The 18,079-nt window shown below is 41.4% G+C and overlaps 2 protein-coding genes across 4 annotated transcripts; one reads left to right on the top strand and one right to left on the bottom strand.

Annotated features, from left to right (window-relative positions):
• The first annotated feature begins 5,771 nt into the window (after positions 1–5,771).
• On the top strand, positions 5,772–9,057 carry LOC309506787 (uncharacterized protein). 2 transcript variants are annotated; one of them, XR_014208902.1, is made up of 5 exons: positions 5,772–6,478; positions 6,588–6,930; positions 7,519–7,586; positions 7,727–7,770; positions 8,847–9,057. XR_014208902.1 is itself a non-coding variant. In XM_082180762.1 (5 exons), exons 2-5 carry the CDS (start codon positions 6,804–6,806, stop codon positions 8,935–8,937), a joined length of 330 nt encoding a protein of 109 aa, XP_082036888.1. In that variant the 5' UTR covers positions 5,784–6,478; positions 6,576–6,803; the 3' UTR covers positions 8,938–9,057. The 2 variants fall into 2 exon arrangements, 1 of the variants encoding a protein (XP_082036888.1); XM_082180762.1 differs by having other exon boundaries at positions 5,784–6,478; positions 6,576–6,930.
• A 3,162-nt stretch (positions 9,058–12,219) lies between these two features.
• On the bottom strand, positions 12,220–15,045 carry LOC309506781 (uncharacterized protein). 2 transcript variants are annotated; one of them, XM_082180754.1, is made up of 9 exons: positions 14,857–15,045; positions 14,427–14,659; positions 13,966–14,059; positions 13,663–13,862; positions 13,453–13,570; positions 13,275–13,366; positions 13,056–13,162; positions 12,671–12,847; positions 12,220–12,522 (listed from the first exon to the last, which is right to left on the bottom strand). In XM_082180754.1, the coding sequence occupies exons 4-7, from the start codon at positions 13,714–13,716 to the stop codon at positions 13,076–13,078; spliced, it is 351 nt and encodes a 116-aa protein (XP_082036880.1). In that variant the 5' UTR covers positions 13,717–13,862; positions 13,966–14,059; positions 14,427–14,659; positions 14,857–15,045; the 3' UTR covers positions 12,220–12,522; positions 12,671–12,847; positions 13,056–13,075. The 2 variants fall into 2 exon arrangements, with proteins under 2 accessions (XP_082036880.1, XP_082036881.1); XM_082180755.1 differs by having other exon boundaries at positions 14,008–14,059.
• Between the last annotated feature and the right edge of the window lie 3,034 nt (positions 15,046–18,079).

The raw sequence follows: 18,079 nt of genomic DNA, 5'->3' as shown, positions 1-18,079 counted from the left end.
CTGCTGGCTTCTCCGAGCTCGCGGCAGCTTTCTTACATACAGAAAGTGAACCCGCATCTCGCACCCTCCCGCTCACAGGATGGTGCTTGAGTATTTATGAGCGTCTAAACATATGAGCCATCAAAGCATTCGCTCTATCAGTTTCCTATAACGCCAATGGTGTTATAAGTGTAGAATATGTGCCCACTCCCACGTGCTCACTGCTACACACAAACACGGTCTCCCCGGTAACGCTCACAGAGCGCACTCTCATAGCGGGCATGCGCCGCTCGAGTGCTAAGCGTAGAGAATGTGCCCACAATTCTGTGCCCACACCTACCCACTGCCCGCTCTGTTACACAGTTACACCGGGTTGCAGATCCTCCAAAGCTCACAAACATTCCGGCTCTGGCCGAAGGTGTCATAAGTGTAGAAAATGTGCTCACCACTACACACAAACACTATCCCCATGGTAACACGCTCAGAGCGCACTCTCATAAAGCGGACACACGCTCGAGTACCAAGTGTAGTAAATGTGCCCACAACCCTGTGCTCACAACTACCCGCTGCTTGCTCTGCCACTCAGTTACCTCGGGTTACAAAGCTCCCAAACACTGGCCGTGTTATAAGTGTAAGCTCTGCGCCCGCTCACGAGCACGCGCACCCACTTTCAGACATGACAACCCCCACGCCGCTCTCGCGCCAGGGGTGTTTAGCAGCAAAACTCGCTCCATCCGTAGCGATCGAGCCATCATATGCTGTACAGCCAGTCAGCACTGTTTTCCAGCCCCCGTGTTCGAGCACTGGCGGCGCGTCGCCGCCCCATCCTCTCTGATACAGGTTCCCCATCCCGCTCAGCGCGGCGATCTGAACCCAGAGACCATTCGACCCCTAGCTATGCGTGCAAAAGCATGGGAAGCTATTCAGGGCGCGTCAGAATGGGTGCTGAATACTATATAACACGGCTATTCGCTTCAATTCGCTCGTCGCCCCCCGCGCTTTCTAGCGCAGACGGAGACAAAAGTGACTTTAGAAGCAGCGCACCTGCTTCAAGCAGAAATAGCGAAGCTGCTGCGCAAAGGGGCTATAGAACAGGTTTATCCTTCTCTGAGCGAGTCGGGCTTTACAGCCGTTACTTCCTCGTACCCAAGAAGGACGGAGCGCTGAGACCTATTTTAGATCTGAGACATTTGAACAAAGCTCTCATGAGACGGCCGTTCAAAATGATCACAACCAGACAAATCCTCGCGCAAATTCGCCCGGGAGACTGGTTCATCTCTCTCGATCTAAAGGACACATATTTTCAGATTCAGATAATACCCCGTCACAGGCCATTCTTGAGATTCGCCTTCGACGGTCGGGTATATCAGTACACCGTCCTGCCGTTCGGTCTATCTTTAGCACCACGTACATTACGAAGTGCATGGACGCGGCTCTCTCTCCCCTGAGGAGACAAGGAATGCGGATACTGAATTATCTGGACGACTGGCTAGTCCTCGCGCAGTCAGAGGCAGAGCTTTTGTCACACAGAACAGCGCTTCTCAGCCATCTGGAATGCTTGGGTCTCTCGGTCAACTGGACCAAGAGCTCATTACTGCCCCGCCAGTCGACTTCCTTTCTCGGAATAGAACTGGACTCGGTGGCTATGACGGCCAGATTGTCAGAGCAGCGCGCGCGCCGCATTCGACATCTCGCCGCGTCTTTCCAGACGGGCAGTCAGGTTCCGCTGAGGACATTCCAGCGAGTCCTGGGGCATATGGCCTCAGCTGCAGCAGTGCTCCAGCTGGGCTTACTGCGCATGCGCCCGCTTCAACGCTGGCTGAAAGCGCGAATGCCTCACCGAGCCTGGACGGCCGGCCGCTTACGAGTCAGAGTGGATCATGGCTGTGTTTCAGCCCTGCAGCCCTGGCTAGCAGCCGAATGGTATCGCACGGGAGTGACGATGGGAGTTGTCTCGCACCGGAAAGTTGTCTCGACAGATGCGTCCAACCTAGGTTGGGGAGCGCTATTAGAGGGCAGACCGGTCTATGGCCCTTGGTCAGACCAGGAGAGTCACCTTCATATAAACTGTCTAGAGATGCTGGCGGTCGAGAAAGCGCTCAAGCACTTCCTCCCATACCTACAGGGCCACCATGTACTAGTCCGCACGGACAACATGTCAGTGGTAGCCTATGTGAACCGTCAGGGCGGTGTCAGATCCAAAACACTCTGCGCCCTGGCGGAACGCCTCCTTGGGTGGGCTCAGCACTCACTGCGCTCGCTGAGAGCCGCGCATGTGCCGGGTCTCCTGAACGAGGGTCCAGACAGACTGTCCAGGGACAATGTTCCCCTGGGGGAGTGGTCTTTGCATCCCCAAACAGTCCAGTCACTGTGGCGCCGTTTCGGCAGAGCGGAAGTCGACCTCTTTGCGTCAAAAGACAACGCGCACTGCCCACGGTTCTTTTCCAAGAGCGAGGACGCGCTGGCCCAAACCTGGACCAGCGGCCCGCTTTACGCTTTTCCCCCTGTCTCTCTGCTGCCACAAGTCATCGGGAGAATCAGGGAAGCGCGCCACACGGTGCTCCTCATAGCCCCGTATTGGGAGAATCAAACGTGGTTCCCAGATCTAATACGGCTGGCGGACACACCCCCCTGGCCGATACCGGTGAGAAGAGACCTTCTCTCTCAAGCCCGCGGCTCGATCTGGCATCCTCATCCAGAGCGTTGTCTCTGCATGTATGGATAGTCAACGGATACCCGTTGACTTGCCAACAGGGGTTGTGAACACGATCACACAGTCTAGAGCTCCCTCTACGAGACGGCTCTACACATCTAAATGGTCTGTGTTTAATAAATGGTGCACCGCCCAAGGGCTGGATCCACAAACATGTGAGGTGTCGCGTGTGCTTTGTTTCCTCCAAGAGCTGTTGGACATGGGCAGGTCCCCCTCCACGCTCAAAGTATATGTTGCGGCCATATCAGCTTTTTCCGACTCGGCGCTGGGCCGCGCATTAGGGAGGAATGAGTTCATTATCCGCTTCCTTAGAGGAGCTAGGAGGATGAACCCCCCGCGACCCCCCTCGGTTCCTATTTGGGATCTTTCCCTGGTCTTAGAGGCCATGAAAGCGCATCCCTTTGAACCCATGGAAACTGTGGATATGAAATACCTCACGCTCAAAACCGTTTTTCTGATAGCCCTATCTTCAGTCAAACGTGTGGGTGACCTGCATGCGTTATCAGTTAACGCGGCATGTCTCGAGTTCGGACCTAATGACTCTAAAGTCATTCTCAAACCGAGACACGGTTATGTCCCCAAAGTGTTGGGCACACCCTTCAGAGCACAGGTCATTTCTCTCTCAGCTTTGCCGGCTACCGGCAGCGAAGTTGACAGTAATCTCCTTTGCCCTGTCAGAGCGCTGAGAAATTACATTACGCGCTCCGCCGCCATGAGGCGCTCGGAGCAGCTTTTCGTTTCGTTTGGTGGGCGCACCAAGGGTCTCGCCGCCTCGAAACACACTCTGTCCAGATGGATAGTGGACGCTATTGCAGCTGCTTATGCGTCTAAAGACCTGCAATGCCCTTTGGGCATCAGAGCCCACTCTACTAGAGGCATGGCCTCGTCATGGGCTTGGACTAGCGGAATTTCTATTCATGACATTTGTACGGCGGCGGGCTGGGCCTCCCCGTCTACATTTGTTAGATTTTACAATCTAGAAGTTCCCGCCCTGCAGGCTAAACTTTTATCAGTCTAAATCTCGCGTAGGCCGGCCCACTTCTGTGCGCGGGCTACTGCTGTTTGATTTAGCCCTCCTGGTTGAGCTGTACAATATAAGGGTTGGTTAGTCAGACCGGCCGCGCCGTTCTGTTCCCCCTACTATGTGCTTATGTACTTGCGCTAGCCATATCATTGGCCGCCTGGCTCACACTCTCGTGTTCCCCGGGCTTCCCTGGGACTCATTCAGTGGATGCCGGGCGCGCACGGCGTTGACAAGGGAGTTCCCGTAGCGTAAGCTAAACTTACGCAATACGAGAGAACCTCTCGTAAGAGAACGTACTCGGTTACCTAACGTAACCTCTGTTCTCTCTAGAGAGGGAACGAGTATTGCGTAACCCGCCGTGCTCGCGCCACGAGCTCACTCGCTTCTGCGACAAAAACCAGTGAAAGCAGCCTCTCAGCCCATATTTATACCCTCTGCCACGCCCCGCCTCGGGCCGTGACGCGTAGGCGCGCTGCTCGCGCTCATTTGGCGTGACGTCACGCCAAGGGCTCAGTGATAGGCTGCTGCAGTTGCCGCAGAGCAGCCTATGAGCACGCTAGATTGCCTGCTCTAGGTCTGCTTGCTGCCGCACTGCGTTGACAAGATATAAAAATTAAGGATAATTTTTTGCTTCATATCTCGAGAAAAGATGACTTTACCCGTAGCGTAAGCTAAACTTACGCAATACTCGTTCCCTCTCTAGAGAGAACAGAGGTTACGTTAGGTAACCGAGTACGTTTTACAGGACGCAGTTGGACTCGTTAAATATGGACGCTTGGCCAGGACCCCTTGGCGTCACACTTTAACGCACTGGGTATACCTTTGGCGTCATTTTTCAACGTGTAGGGTAGTCTTGTTTGACTTCTATAGAACTCTGAACCGGAGCCTGCAGCGTTGAAATTTGACGTCTTGGGTAACACCGCAACCCGTCTGCTGTGCTGTGTATGGGTCGAGGCTACAATAAATAAAAATAAAAAGGAATAGACTACAATGAATGATCTATGCCAGGGCTAGTAAAATGGCGGCCCCCAGATGATATTTATCTGGCCCTCCAACTGGTTTTTGATGTTTAAAAACCCTCGCAATCTGATATCAAAGTGCCCTCTCTGCGCAAAGGTTTAGCGCGTTCGGCAACCGCATTCAGCGGTGAGTTTAACAACGCACATGGTGTGCAACCGCATTCAACGGTGAGTTTAACAACGCTCAACTGCAGGTAAAACGGCATTCAGAGGTGAGTTTAACCAAAACAACGCTCAACTGCAGGTAACTGCATTCAAAGGTGAGTTTAACAACGCTCCACGGCGTGCAAGTAAGCAGTTTAAGCGTTTTCTTGTCATAGGTACTGGTACATATACACTGCTTTAACTAGAGCATGCTGGGTAACGTATTTTTATCGGAGGTTTGTTGATGTTAATAAATATATAATATGCTACGATTGTGTTCAATTAATATTTTTTTTTATTTTTATTTTTTTATTGATTAAATCCTCTAAATTAATAACGCTGACGTCACTGTATGGGGCGATCCCAAGGTCCATTGCGATTTCCCACTTGGTAAGTAGAAGAGTTAATTAATAGAGATGGATACTATTCTTAAATTTACATCTAAAAACTGTTGAATCAGGACAAGAAGTTGTGTTTAGAACCTTTAGATGTGTAAGGTGGCAATTTCGTATGACGGTAAATAATAGAAGGCATTATAAAAATATAGCTTGCTGCACCAAATGTGCAGGCTAGCAAAGTTAGCTAATTGAATTCAAGTTCATTTTTGTCGCATATAATCATGTATCATACTGGGGAATGTAATATTTTCAGTATTACATTAGCCCACAACTATTATCCAATATTAGAAATGTTCAGATGAAGAACAGTTGCCAGATTGGTTTGTTTTACAGCCTAATTGTTTAAAATCCACGCAAAATTATATAATTAACAACCAAATAAATCTATAATTAACAATACAAATTAATTTATAACTACAACATTATTGTGGCTCATCACAATATGAAATGATAAATAATTTGTGTGTTTTGTCAGAGGCTATTTAAGGCTACTACAGTGAACAGTGCAACTGTAAAATTATTTTCCATTTCTGTCCTTTGCCTTAAAATAAAAAAAAATTCCACTTGCCCAAGCCTTTTTTTATCACACATAGATCAACCCAAAACCAACCAAATGGCTGGGAAACTATCCAATCTGGCAACATGAAGAATACTGGTGTAAAATATAAGGTGTTTGATTCTGAATTGCTGAATTGCAGGTCCTTCAATTTTGCCTGCTCTTTATTCTAATCCCCCACCACACATACACACACAGAAACACACACAATAAAGGCACTTTTAAGAGCCACGTCTGTCTTGTGTTTTTCTGTCAAGTATTACTGTAAGTCATGATGGCAATGGCAGAAACTGCAGAGTACCTCTGGCCTTATCTGAAACTGGCCATTGATTGCATACAGTTGAAGAGGAATGTTTCTTGCATTGTACTCCAACTCCATTAAATGTCCTTAAAATAAAATTGATATATTACTGATGTTTCTAATAATTCAGTGGATTTAACTAATGTCTGATAACTGCTTTTGTTCATTTCAGGTGAGTAAACTTGAAGCTGTAGGATACAAGCCAATTTTATTTATTGGCAAGCCAGATAAAAGGGCTTCGAATAAATGGATTGCAGAAATAATAACCCATCTGCACCCCACTCCTGTCACTAAAATTATTTTGGAGAAGATGCGGAGGGCCTATGAATTTATCTTGACAAAATGTAAGTAATGTTTTGATTTAGAAATTATGAATGTTTAAAATGTATATTTCTTTGTTAATATGTAAAGATTTTAAATGAAAGTAAACTTGTATTATAGCAACCTCCACAGCACAGCAACCGGAGAGTCAAATGGTGCAGCAGGCGGAGAGTCAAGCGGCGGCGGAGAGTCAAACCAAGGAGTCTGAGACTGTATTTGTTCTTAACCTTGTTCCTCTGTCTTCCCCACTCTCTCCAACCTCTCTCTTCTACTTCTTCTACTTGTACAACTATTCTTCCTTCACTTTCTTCCAAACTTCCACTGCCATGCTCTAAGTCTTTGCAACAAATGAAAAGGACAAACACCTCTGCCTCTTCACACTATTCTCCCTCTGTCTCTCTTCCATCTCCGTCTGCCTCTTACATTTCCACGTCTTTGTGTCAGGAAGGGCCACGTGTGAAGAACAGAAGAAAAGGTAACCTTTTGCATGGTACATCTTACCCCACACTGGTAATAAATTTGCTCCCAGTCAGAGTTGACTTCATGTAAATTTGATTCATTGGGCTAACCGGGTCATTGGTAGCCAGTTCACAGTATTTAGTTATTTAGCTGTGGCCAATGTCCAAGGCCTATGGTTAATGTCAGTCCCTGACTTAAGGTCCTTCCACACTGAGTCTGAAATTTTCGTATGCGTTTTTCCGTATTCGTCATTCGGTGGCTCTGAATTGTCAAAACACCATTCCAAATTCTTGCTACTGATCCGAAAAACGCAGAAAATCGAACCCGATCCTATTTTTTTATGACGGCAGTGTGTAAACGTGATTGACAAAACATATTTATTCGTCGTATTTCAGAGTCAGTGTGCAAGGACCATTAAGCTAAGAGGACTTTGGGAAAGCCAATCCTGTACATTTTGCTTTCAAAAACAGGGACAAATTTACTTTGACATGAATGAAAAGTACTGCATATTACCTCACATGTGAAATTATAAATTTGAACTGATTTAGCTACAAAGCATGGCATCATGGCTTAATAAACTTTCCGTGTCTTTTCATCATTTCAGGTTGCCGAAAATGTAGTAGGCAGAAGGTTTTCCTCTTTGATCGAATAACTGGGGAACGGATAAATGAGGTAAAATGTGTTCTGTTAGGCTGCTTTCTTGTCTAAATGACTGATTCTGACCTTTCAAAGATAATAAAACAATATGTTATGCCCTAATCAGTGATTGCTAAAACAGTTAAAATAATTATTATTCGTGTTTTTGTGTGTAGGGGAAAGCCGAGTTGAAAGTCCACTGGTTGCCATGCACTGTGTGGTAAGTCATATTTTATTTATTATTTAATTCTCAGTACTCAAGCAAATAGCGATGAGGTGGAGGCATTTGGAAGAGCTAGATCCGGCAGGTAGGCCCTTGTAACCTTTAGGACATGCATTCCGATGATGAAAAATTATGGAATAGTCTTCCGAGCATTCCAAAATCAGACACACTCTCTCAGTCCAGACTAAAGACAAATATCTGGACTGTCTTTAGTCTGGACTGAGAGAGTGTGTCTGAATTTGGAATGCTCGGAAGACTATTCCATAATTTTAAAGACAAATCGGCGAATGATCTACCTCCTTGTCTTTATTTCGAATATTCTATTTGTAAGATCCTGGAATTTTGTGATTAACACAATGGATTGTAGGTAATGAGGAGCTGAACCATTCAGTACTTGCTGAGTAATTAATAGAACTCTAAAATTAGCTGACAGACAGCCAATGTATGGACAATAAAATGGTCCTGATGTGATCTGGTTTTACTGTTTCTAGTAAGTTCTCTAGTGGCTAGCTCTAGCTCTGAACTATCTTATTTATTGAGCCTACAGCAGGACATCCACTTGGTAATGCATTACAAAAGTAGCAGTGTTTCATGCACACATAAATTAATCTTTCAGCATCTGAAACACTTATGTGTCATAATTTAGTTGTTTCCTGTTGTACATGTGTTGGAAATGTGATTTTCCTCATCCCACTAATGACAACTTCATCCCTCAGTTTATCAGAAACATTTTGAAATCCGTAAATTGAGATACATGGCTTTCAATGTACAGGAACTGTGTGGAACATTGTGTAACTAGAGCTGCCAGACAATTGTAGTTTAGTAAAAAGTACAATAGTTTCCTGTGAGATGCAATGTTGTATAAAAATGTGTAAAATGAAAAAACACCGTAAATTGAGTGAATGTACTCAGTTGCATTCCACCACTGGGCTTAACCAGGGTTAATGCTACTTTAACAAACATAAATACATTTCAATGAACTCTCTAAATTTAACCCAACAGGTTTTTTTTTCTTTTTTTTTTTTTTTTCTCTGTGTTCTAATGAATTTTTTTGCACTTATGATATTTTACAGTGGCAAAACCTGGGATGACACATGGGAGCCTGCCAGTGAATTCCTGCATGTTATGCCTAATTCCCCACATCCCAACCAGCTTTCAGCATGACAGCCTAGTCACCTGGACTCAAGCACCCTTAATTTCTTTTCTTTTTTTTTTGTGAGTTTTTTCTTTTCTTTTCTTTTTCTTTTTCTCTTGCTTTTGTTCATTAAAGTTTTTTGCACAATACCCAGTCTCTTTTTGTGTTTATTTTCTTAATGGTGTGTAAAAAAAAAAAAAACTTTTGCATTTTCAATAACTGCACAACAGCCAGGAAGTGTGCCATGGAGATCATAAGGGAGAAAATGAGTGCTGTTTGGCATAATGGCATTCCCAAAGGCATTATTTGTACTTTTTTTTAAATTTTTTTATATAGTTTAGGTAAGTCTACTTGAACTATTTGTTTGGTATGCCAGCCATGAATACATACCACAGAATACTCCTAAAGATATTAAAATGTTGTAATCCTACAATTTCCGATATTAATTCCTTTAACATTTATAATTGTAATTACCTATTTATATTTGCCTTTTTACAAAATAATGTAAAATTAATCATGTAAATATATATATTGTTTTTATTTTGGGGGGCAAAGTGTTCTTCAAAGGGAAGAAAATAATGTATTTTCTGGTGGCAGCCTTGCATCTCCTGGGTTTTTTTTTTTTTTTTAAGAAAAGAAAAATTAAAGTCTTTAAATAGTTTGGCATATCAATACATTTTGGGAAATTAGTACAAAGTGTGAGCGCAATCATCTTTAAATGTTACAGACGCATTTTATTTGATTAAGAGATTAACTTACATCTGTTTAAAACAAATACTGCATGCTAGAATAACTATCAAGAGTAATTTTATTTCTGTAAGATCCCTGTAGGGTTACATAACATAGGTTACATAGCCTATCTTCAGTCAGAACTGGGAAGAGTCTGTTTTTTTATTTATTTATTTTTATTGCAGAACTTATACATAAATGATCATGGAAATAAAGCGTTGTTGTATATCTTTCAATGAAAAATAACAACAAAATAAATAAATATCCTGGATTTGCGTACATCAAAAGTCGGAAGAGCCTGTAAATACCATATATGGACAAGTGTGACGAGGCTTTGACGTTTCCATGGCCCCAGAAGGACAAGCTGTGGTTGGACTAACGTTTAGGTCAGAATAAAAAGCGCTCCATATCGCAAACTATGTTTTGCTTGCGTTATGTTGTCAGTAATACTGTCAGTTAACAATAAGGTATTGCTATATTGAAAGAAATTACACGTTTACCGAGATCCTAACCCTAACCCTATAGTGTAACTACACACTTCAATGAACTACAATTTACAGCGCCCGTCCCATGGACACAATGATAGAGGCTTATGGGTAATGTAGTTTAAAAACGTTTAGTAATGGAATTAAATATTTTAATACTTTGACATATTTGAGAGCCAGACTGAAATTTGGTATTTTACTGTGAGCACTTTTTAAAATGCTTTTTTAACACCTTTCCATGTATGCCAGACATCTCTGTCCAACATTATGTATTAAACATAGCATAAATAATTGTCCTACCAATTTTCACTTTTATACACTTATCAGACTTTGCATTTGCAGACTTTGTAGAATGTGCAGTTTTTTGCTCTTCCAGGGGTGCTACGGGACCCCTGGGGGAGGAAGGGCAGTAAAACCTACACATATGTACTCTCTTCATCATGGACAACAAACTGTATTGAGTCACATTTATATCTGAACATTATTTTGCTTTCCCGCCTTTTCTATATTTACATCATGCTTGTGTTAGGTTTTGATTATATTGCAAGACTCTGAACTCGGAATACAAAAATACAGTAATATTTTACAAATGTTGTAAAATAGACCTTTTCTGAATTGCTAAAACACTAAACCTCCCAAATTCTCAATAGCCTAATCGAATTTGTCGAGTAAATCACTCTTTCTGTAAAACATTAAACAAGTTCAGGTAGTTAAAACACTGTTTGCAAATCTCATGCACTCTTTTGGCAAAACTCTAAACACATTCTCACTCACTAAAACACATTTCGCACTGACACATTTATGTTTCAAAACACTAAACACGGGCAGGCAAAAGTTAAACAACTACAACACAGTGTCATCGTTAACACACAACTACTCAAAATTGTTCACTTATTTCTAATGATGAGACCAAACCAACTGTACATCATACAAGTCAGTTCAGAGTGCCAAAACTGACTCAAAATGTTGCACTGAATGTTACCAACAATGGATGGAAACAATATAAGAGGGAGAGGAGGAAGAAGAGTATGTGAAATAGGTGGTGAACAAAGAGGAAGAGGAGGAGGATGAGAAAGAGCAAGGTGTGAAGAATGTTGTCAAGGCTGGATCTGCTTTAGGGATTTTCCCTTTTCCTGAGATGACATTGTTATGTGGAAGAAGTCATCAGGCCGGACCAACATGAAGACATGATGCTGAAGCAGAATAAAATCTCTCTCACTGACCTTGATTCCTCTAGTTGCACAACTCTCCTGAGTGACTGTAACGCTTTTCATTTAGAGTTTTTTACTGTAACCTTTTTGTCTTTTGCAGTTGGGTCACTGTATTTTCACAGTATAAAAAGTGCTGAATATACAGACCTTCAATACTATACAATATTCAGTACAATACTATACTTGCAGTGCAGTGCAGTATACAATTTATTCACCTTACTACTGTAAGTTGTCATTACTATACTTTTTTTACGCAATTGCAAAATTTGTTTACTTAGTTACGATATACTTTTATTTCGGTAACTGCGTGTTTCGGATTCTGCTCTTCGTTTTTCTCTGTAGTGTCTAACGGTTGATCTGTAGTGTTTATAATATTGACTGATGTGTGTATGATCTGAAAGCATTGTTTGATTTGAGCACAGATAAAATGGTTTTGAGGCAATTGTTTGATTTTGCCATAAGAGTCAGATGTTCTCTGAATGTGGTTTGAAAATTTGGTTTTGTGTTTAAGGTTTTGAGAATGTGAGTTTCAAGAAATGTGTTTTAGCAATCCAGAAAACTGTAACATTATACTGTTAATCAGGTCACAGCTGATAAATCTACACAATTGAGTGGTGAAATGTTTTGAGTACCACAGAATCACATCAGTTGACTATGAAACCTGTACTAGATTACACAGAAAGCACATTGAATATTATGTTGGGGAGAAAATTATTCCTCATCATTATGGTGTTCTTCCTTATAATCTGCTTCTTCCATGTCTCTTAACAGGTTTCAATTGTTATACAGCACCCTACAGTTCAACTAATGAAAGTTACTGTACCACACAGTGCATGCATGCACGCACACATTTCTATGTATGTGAAAGAAGAGGTAACACTTTGGTTATATTTATGGTGATAAAAAGCAGATTTTATTACATGCTTTATATTCATAGTTAAGGTCATTGTCCAGAAGTATGAAAGGTGTTACTGTCTTGTAGATTACAGTCCATCATCAGATATTTCGTAGTCACTGTCGTACTCATCAGCTGAAGCACTGTACAAGAAGTTGATGTCCTCTGCTCCAGACAAAACTTGCAGGTAACAGTCTCTTGCTTGCACCTTCATTTCTCTGATTTGATGCCACTTTCTGAGGATGATGCTCTGCAGACCTTTCAAACCTTCTTCACTTAGGCCACATTGCGAATCTTAAAAGAGGAACACAAGAATATAAGACCAGCATTAGAAACTTTATAAACAGTCATCATTGTTGTGTATATTTATTAGGGCTGCCCCCTAATAGTAATCTTTGGTCGGGGCAACCCTATGTTTATGTAATTTATTACAAATACATACTTTTCATTGTCTCACTGGAAAACAAGCAGGACAGCTCTCTGAGGGTATCGGAACGAGTTGAAAGAGATTTCCAATGGTGGTCCATCTCTGCAACAAGAATCTTCTGCTCCTCCTCAAGTCTCCTTACTGACATGATGATGTCAAACGCCTTTCTCTTTGTCCTTAGATCGACAGAGTCTGGAATGCATTTATGATAAATAAATAAATAATTTGTATTAAACATCAACCTTCAAAGAATCTCTGAAATAGTATGGGGTTACAGAATGACATTTGAAGCATTGTGGGTTATGTGTCATTATGTATCAGATTTGTCAGAAGCAGTCAACAAACAGTAACAATTACAATTATTTGTGACTAAATGTATTACAAGTAATCATTTCCTCACCGTCAGCCCAATCCTTTACATCATTCTTCCAATTGGCTCGCTGTCACTGTCAATTGCGCTTTCATGGACTCTAGGTTTTGTAACTGGCTTTGCAGAGCTTTTGTGGTCTACAATAACAAACAGTGGTAAGAAACAAAAAACAAATGCTCAATGCACAGCTTCATACACTGCAAACATGCAGTACTGAACATCTAAAATTAGTTCTACTGATGTCATTACCTTTTGATATCGGCAGGTCAGTGAGATAGCCAAATTGTTGAACTTTTGCTGATTCCAGCGCATGGCCATGAGAGTCAGCAAGTCTGTGCATCCTGAAAAACAAAGAAAATATGATGTTACCATATTCCTCCTACGTATTATGTAAGGATGTAACTAGTGTAGTATGTGGTAATCTTACCTGCTTTTGACATATGCTTACTGGTTACTGCAATCCTAGATAGGAAGGCATTGCACTGTTCCACCTCCTCCCCTAGTGTTAAACCAGCACCGTCCTGATATGCCCCACTCCATTTTACCTGGTTAAGAATAAAAAAACAAAAAAAAACCAGATGTTTGCAGATGTTCAGTTTAGATAATACGATTCTATCACATAGCAACACTTCCTTACCTCGCATTTAAAATCATGGGCTTTGGCATGAAAAACCGAAAGGAATGGCTTCATGTTAAGAAGGTGCTGGAGCTCTGGAGCAGGACTCCGTGCCGACACACCACAAGCTCCAATCCCTCCTCGTCTACCTTGCTGGCAGATCTTTATGAGGTATCTCTGGCTGCTGACCACTCCCCTCCACAAACACTTCTTCCACTGAACTACAATATGGAAAATTGTTGATGAAAATAAGACTCTCCTAAACAAACTCTTCAGAAAGAGGTTATTATAGTGCTGTAGTCTAATTATCATCTAGAATTTTACATGTTTGGTTGTGTTGTGAATGTGGTCTACAAATCTTTTTACGTCTTCATCCTTGGCTATGAAGACGCCTTCAAAGATGGCCTGTTCCTCAGATCTAAAAAAACAAAAAAACAACAATTGATGATTGACAACAATTTATAACTTAAAATCTGAGATTTCTTAGTTCACATTAAAGAGCTATGTTTTCTTATTAATACAAACACTGTGATACACAGTTTGGAGTAGCTAGCAGCATTCTTGAAACGGTAATGCTTGCGGTTTCCATCAACTGAAACTGCAAGCATATCTAGGGTGCATGCAGGACAGTTGAAGGGCTCTTCCTTGCATATGTTGTCCACCTCAAATCGCACAGCCTCCCACTCAAAAAAACTTTTCAGAAAACGGTCTGCTGAGATCTTGCTTATCAACCAACAACTCAAAGATATCAACAACACTGCAGGATAGATAAATTCAATACTCACACGACCAAAGCGGACCGTTGGCTGATTCAGTATTCTTAAAAATGCTTGGCAGGACAGTCCTGGTGCCGCCATCTTCATTTCTTCAAATGAAAAAAAGACATCTGTGGCATAAACTGTGGCAAATTGAAGGGTTGCAGGCCAGTAGTCACTTCTGTTTAGGTCATCGACTCCAGCAGTCCAAGTGGATTGGCATGCCTCACAAATTAACTCGGGCATGGTTCGATCATGTCATCCTGGAAATATCAAAAACACATCCACTGTAATGTAAACCAGGGTTTGGGTTCTTTGTACTATTTATATATTACTTTGTATACTTCATATATTTTTAGTTTTATATCTATGTCAAACTTGTAGGGAGTCGCGTATGGATATATATTTATTTTAAAGATGCTTCTCAAACAGGACAAAATAAAGTTCTTCACATTCTTACCATTCATTGTGACCACAGCAACAATCTTTCCTGGACTAACCCTCAATAACTCTGGTGAACAACCACAGATTTTGTCAGGCATCTCCACAGGTACAAGCCGGACTGAAAAAGAGCATACAGTACACTTGAATTATGTTAAGGGGGTAAGGCTAAAAATAATTTTTGAAGCTGCCGAAGAGGGACCTAAAGAAAAAACAAAACAAAAAACAGAATTGAACATTTTACACCAGTATTCTCTTCATCTGTGTTGCCAGAATGGGCTAAATTGTATGTGATATTCCTTTTCAATAAACAAGAAGTGAATATTGTTAATTACATTTTAGATAGAAATTAGACAAAAATTGTCAATAAATGTAAGTTTTGCTCTATTTCAAAAAAAAAAAAAAAAAAAAAAAAATTTCCAAACAAAGCCACATCAGAACTTCTAATATATATATATATATATATATATATATATATATATATATATATATATATATATATATATATATATATATATATATATATAAATCAGTCAATAAGTTATGACAGCATTACTTGTTACATTAATTATACACATTAATTGTTTTATTTCATATTGAAAAATTGTGATGAGCCACAATTTAGTAGTTATGAATTAATTTGTATTGTTAATTATAGATTTATTTGGGTGTTAATTATATAATTTTGCGTGGATTTTAAACAATTAGGCTGTAAAACAAACCAATCTGGCAACTGTTCTTCATCTGAACATTTCTAATATTGGATAATAGTTGTGGGCTAATGTAATACTGAAAATATTACATTCCCCTACGATACATGATGATTATATGCGACAAAAATGAACTTGAATTCAATTAGCTAACTTTGCTAGCCTGCACATTTGGTGCAGCAAGCTATATTTTTATAATGCCTTCTATTATTTACCGTCATACGAAATTGCCACCTTACACATCTAAAGGTTCTAAACACAACTTCTTGTCCTGATTCAACAGTTTTTAGATGTGTAAATTTAAGAATAGTATCCATCTCTATTAATTAACTCTTCTACTTACCAAGTGGGAAATCGCAATGGACCCTGGGATCGCCCCATACAGTGACGTCAGCGTTATTCATTTAGAGGATTTAATCAATAAAAAATAAAATAAAAAATAAAATATTAATTGAACACAATCGTAGCATATTATATATATTTATTAACATCAACAAACCTCCGATAAAAATACGTTACCCAGCATGCTCTAGTTAAAGCAGTGTATGTACCAGTACCTATGACAAGAAAACGATTAAACTAATTACTTGCACGCCGTGGAGCGTTGTTAAACTCACCTTTGAATGCAGTTTTACCTGCAGTTGAGCGTTGTTAAACTCACCGCTGATTGCGGTTGCACACCATGTGCGTTGTTAAACTCACCGCTGAATGCGGTTGCCGAACGCGCTAAACCTTTGCGCAGAGAGGGCACTTTGATATCAGATTGCGAGGGTTTTTAAACATCAAAAACCAGTTGGAGGGCCAGATAAATATCATCTGGGGGCCGCCATTTGACTAGCCCTGGCATAGATCATTTATTGTAGTCTATTCCTTTTTATTTGTATTTATTGTAGCCTCGACCCATACACAGCAGACGGGTTGCGGTGTTACCCAAGACGTCAAATTTCAACGCCGCAGGCTCCGGTTCAGAGTTCTATAGAAGTCAAACAGACTACCCTGCACGTTGAAAAATGACGCCAAAGGTATACCCAGTGCGTTAAAAAGTGACGCCAAGGGGTCCTGGCCAAGCGTCCATATTCAACGAGTCCAACTGCGTCCTGTAAAACGCCCGTGGGTTGCATTGATGGTTGAAAGCCATGAGCGTCTCTCACACACGATAAAGGGTGCGTGTTGAATTCGGCCAATATACTCCTGCGGGCAATTAAGGGATGATGGAACCTATATTGTCGTGTTTTTAGTTAGGATACCTAGCACACATTCACGTTTAAATTGAGTAGGCTACCACAGGCTTATTTAAAACTAAACGAAATTGTAGCCTACGCATGCTACTGTTGCTGAAAACGTCTGATATCACGCACTTGGATTGGCTAGCAAAGTCCAACTGCGTCCTGTAAAACGCGGATGGGTTCCATTGGAGGTGGTTAAGCCGCGAGCGTCTCTCACAGACGATAAGGGTGTTGAAAATGGCGAATATCTCCTCTCGAAAGATAAATAATGGAAAACTATGACCTCCTATATTAGGTGTAGGCAATCCTAATCATAGAGCAAACATAAGTCGTTGCTGAAAACGTCTTTAGTCTGTGCAGTCGGTCAATGTTGAGGTGAATTGACGACTGGCGAAGCCCTGAGCGTGTAATTACATCGCGGATGGTTTTACATTGAAGTTGGTTGAAAGCCAAGTGCGTGTCATCTATACGCAAAAGGGTGCTATATGCGTGGGCAGAAAACGCCGAAGGACGTGACAAAACGGCCTTATATGACGCCCTGAGATGAGAACGGGTTGGGCATTGCTATGGCCTGGTGTGGCCCAGATCTGGCAAACAGGAGTGAGCCACCCAAGGGCTGTCATTCCACACTGCATGTGGGCCAGATCATCTTTCCACGTGTGCCAGATGTTATGCATAAACTTCACAACGAATTGTGTGTGTTTGTAAGCTATGATTTTATGATTCTATTTTGAAACTTCTCTAATATGAATATAACTATATTCAGCTTTTCTCTCATTCCCGATGTCATTGGCTAAGCAATACTGTTCAACTATCTCCACATACATCGCCCAGTCTTCCACCGTACTGTCAAAAGCATCCTCTAGAGCGCGCCAATACAGAGTAACTTTTTGATTACTGACTCAATACACAACACTCCTTATGCACTTTATTATTGCAGGAGGATCGCTCGAAGGTGGCATTCTCAAATTCCATCTCCAGATGGCTATTTCGACAATTAATTCCTTAGAATTAAATGTAGCCAAAGAACAGCCAGACAAAATATTAATACAAGCATCAAACTTCTCAAATCAGATGAGTATTAAATAATTTATCAAAATTAAATGCAGCAAGTGGATGAAAAGTGCCGTTCTATTGAGCGTAATGGGGGTGAAAACACAGAACCTCTTGTGCAGTTTAACTGCACCAGTAAAGCCAGCTGAGGAAACATTTAAAGAAATTGTGGACGTGCTGCAAATGGATTTGAATCCAAAGCTCTTGATAATTGTGGACGGTTTTCACTTTCATTAGCGTAATCAACAAAAGA

The sequence above is a fragment of the Leuciscus leuciscus genome (assembly GCF_965113295.1).
Source record: "Leuciscus leuciscus genome assembly, chromosome: 9".
Lineage (NCBI taxonomy): Eukaryota > Metazoa > Chordata > Actinopteri > Cypriniformes > Leuciscidae > Leuciscus > Leuciscus leuciscus.
Note: the sequence above shows the minus strand (reverse complement) of the source record. Positions and strands in the feature narration are given on the sequence as shown.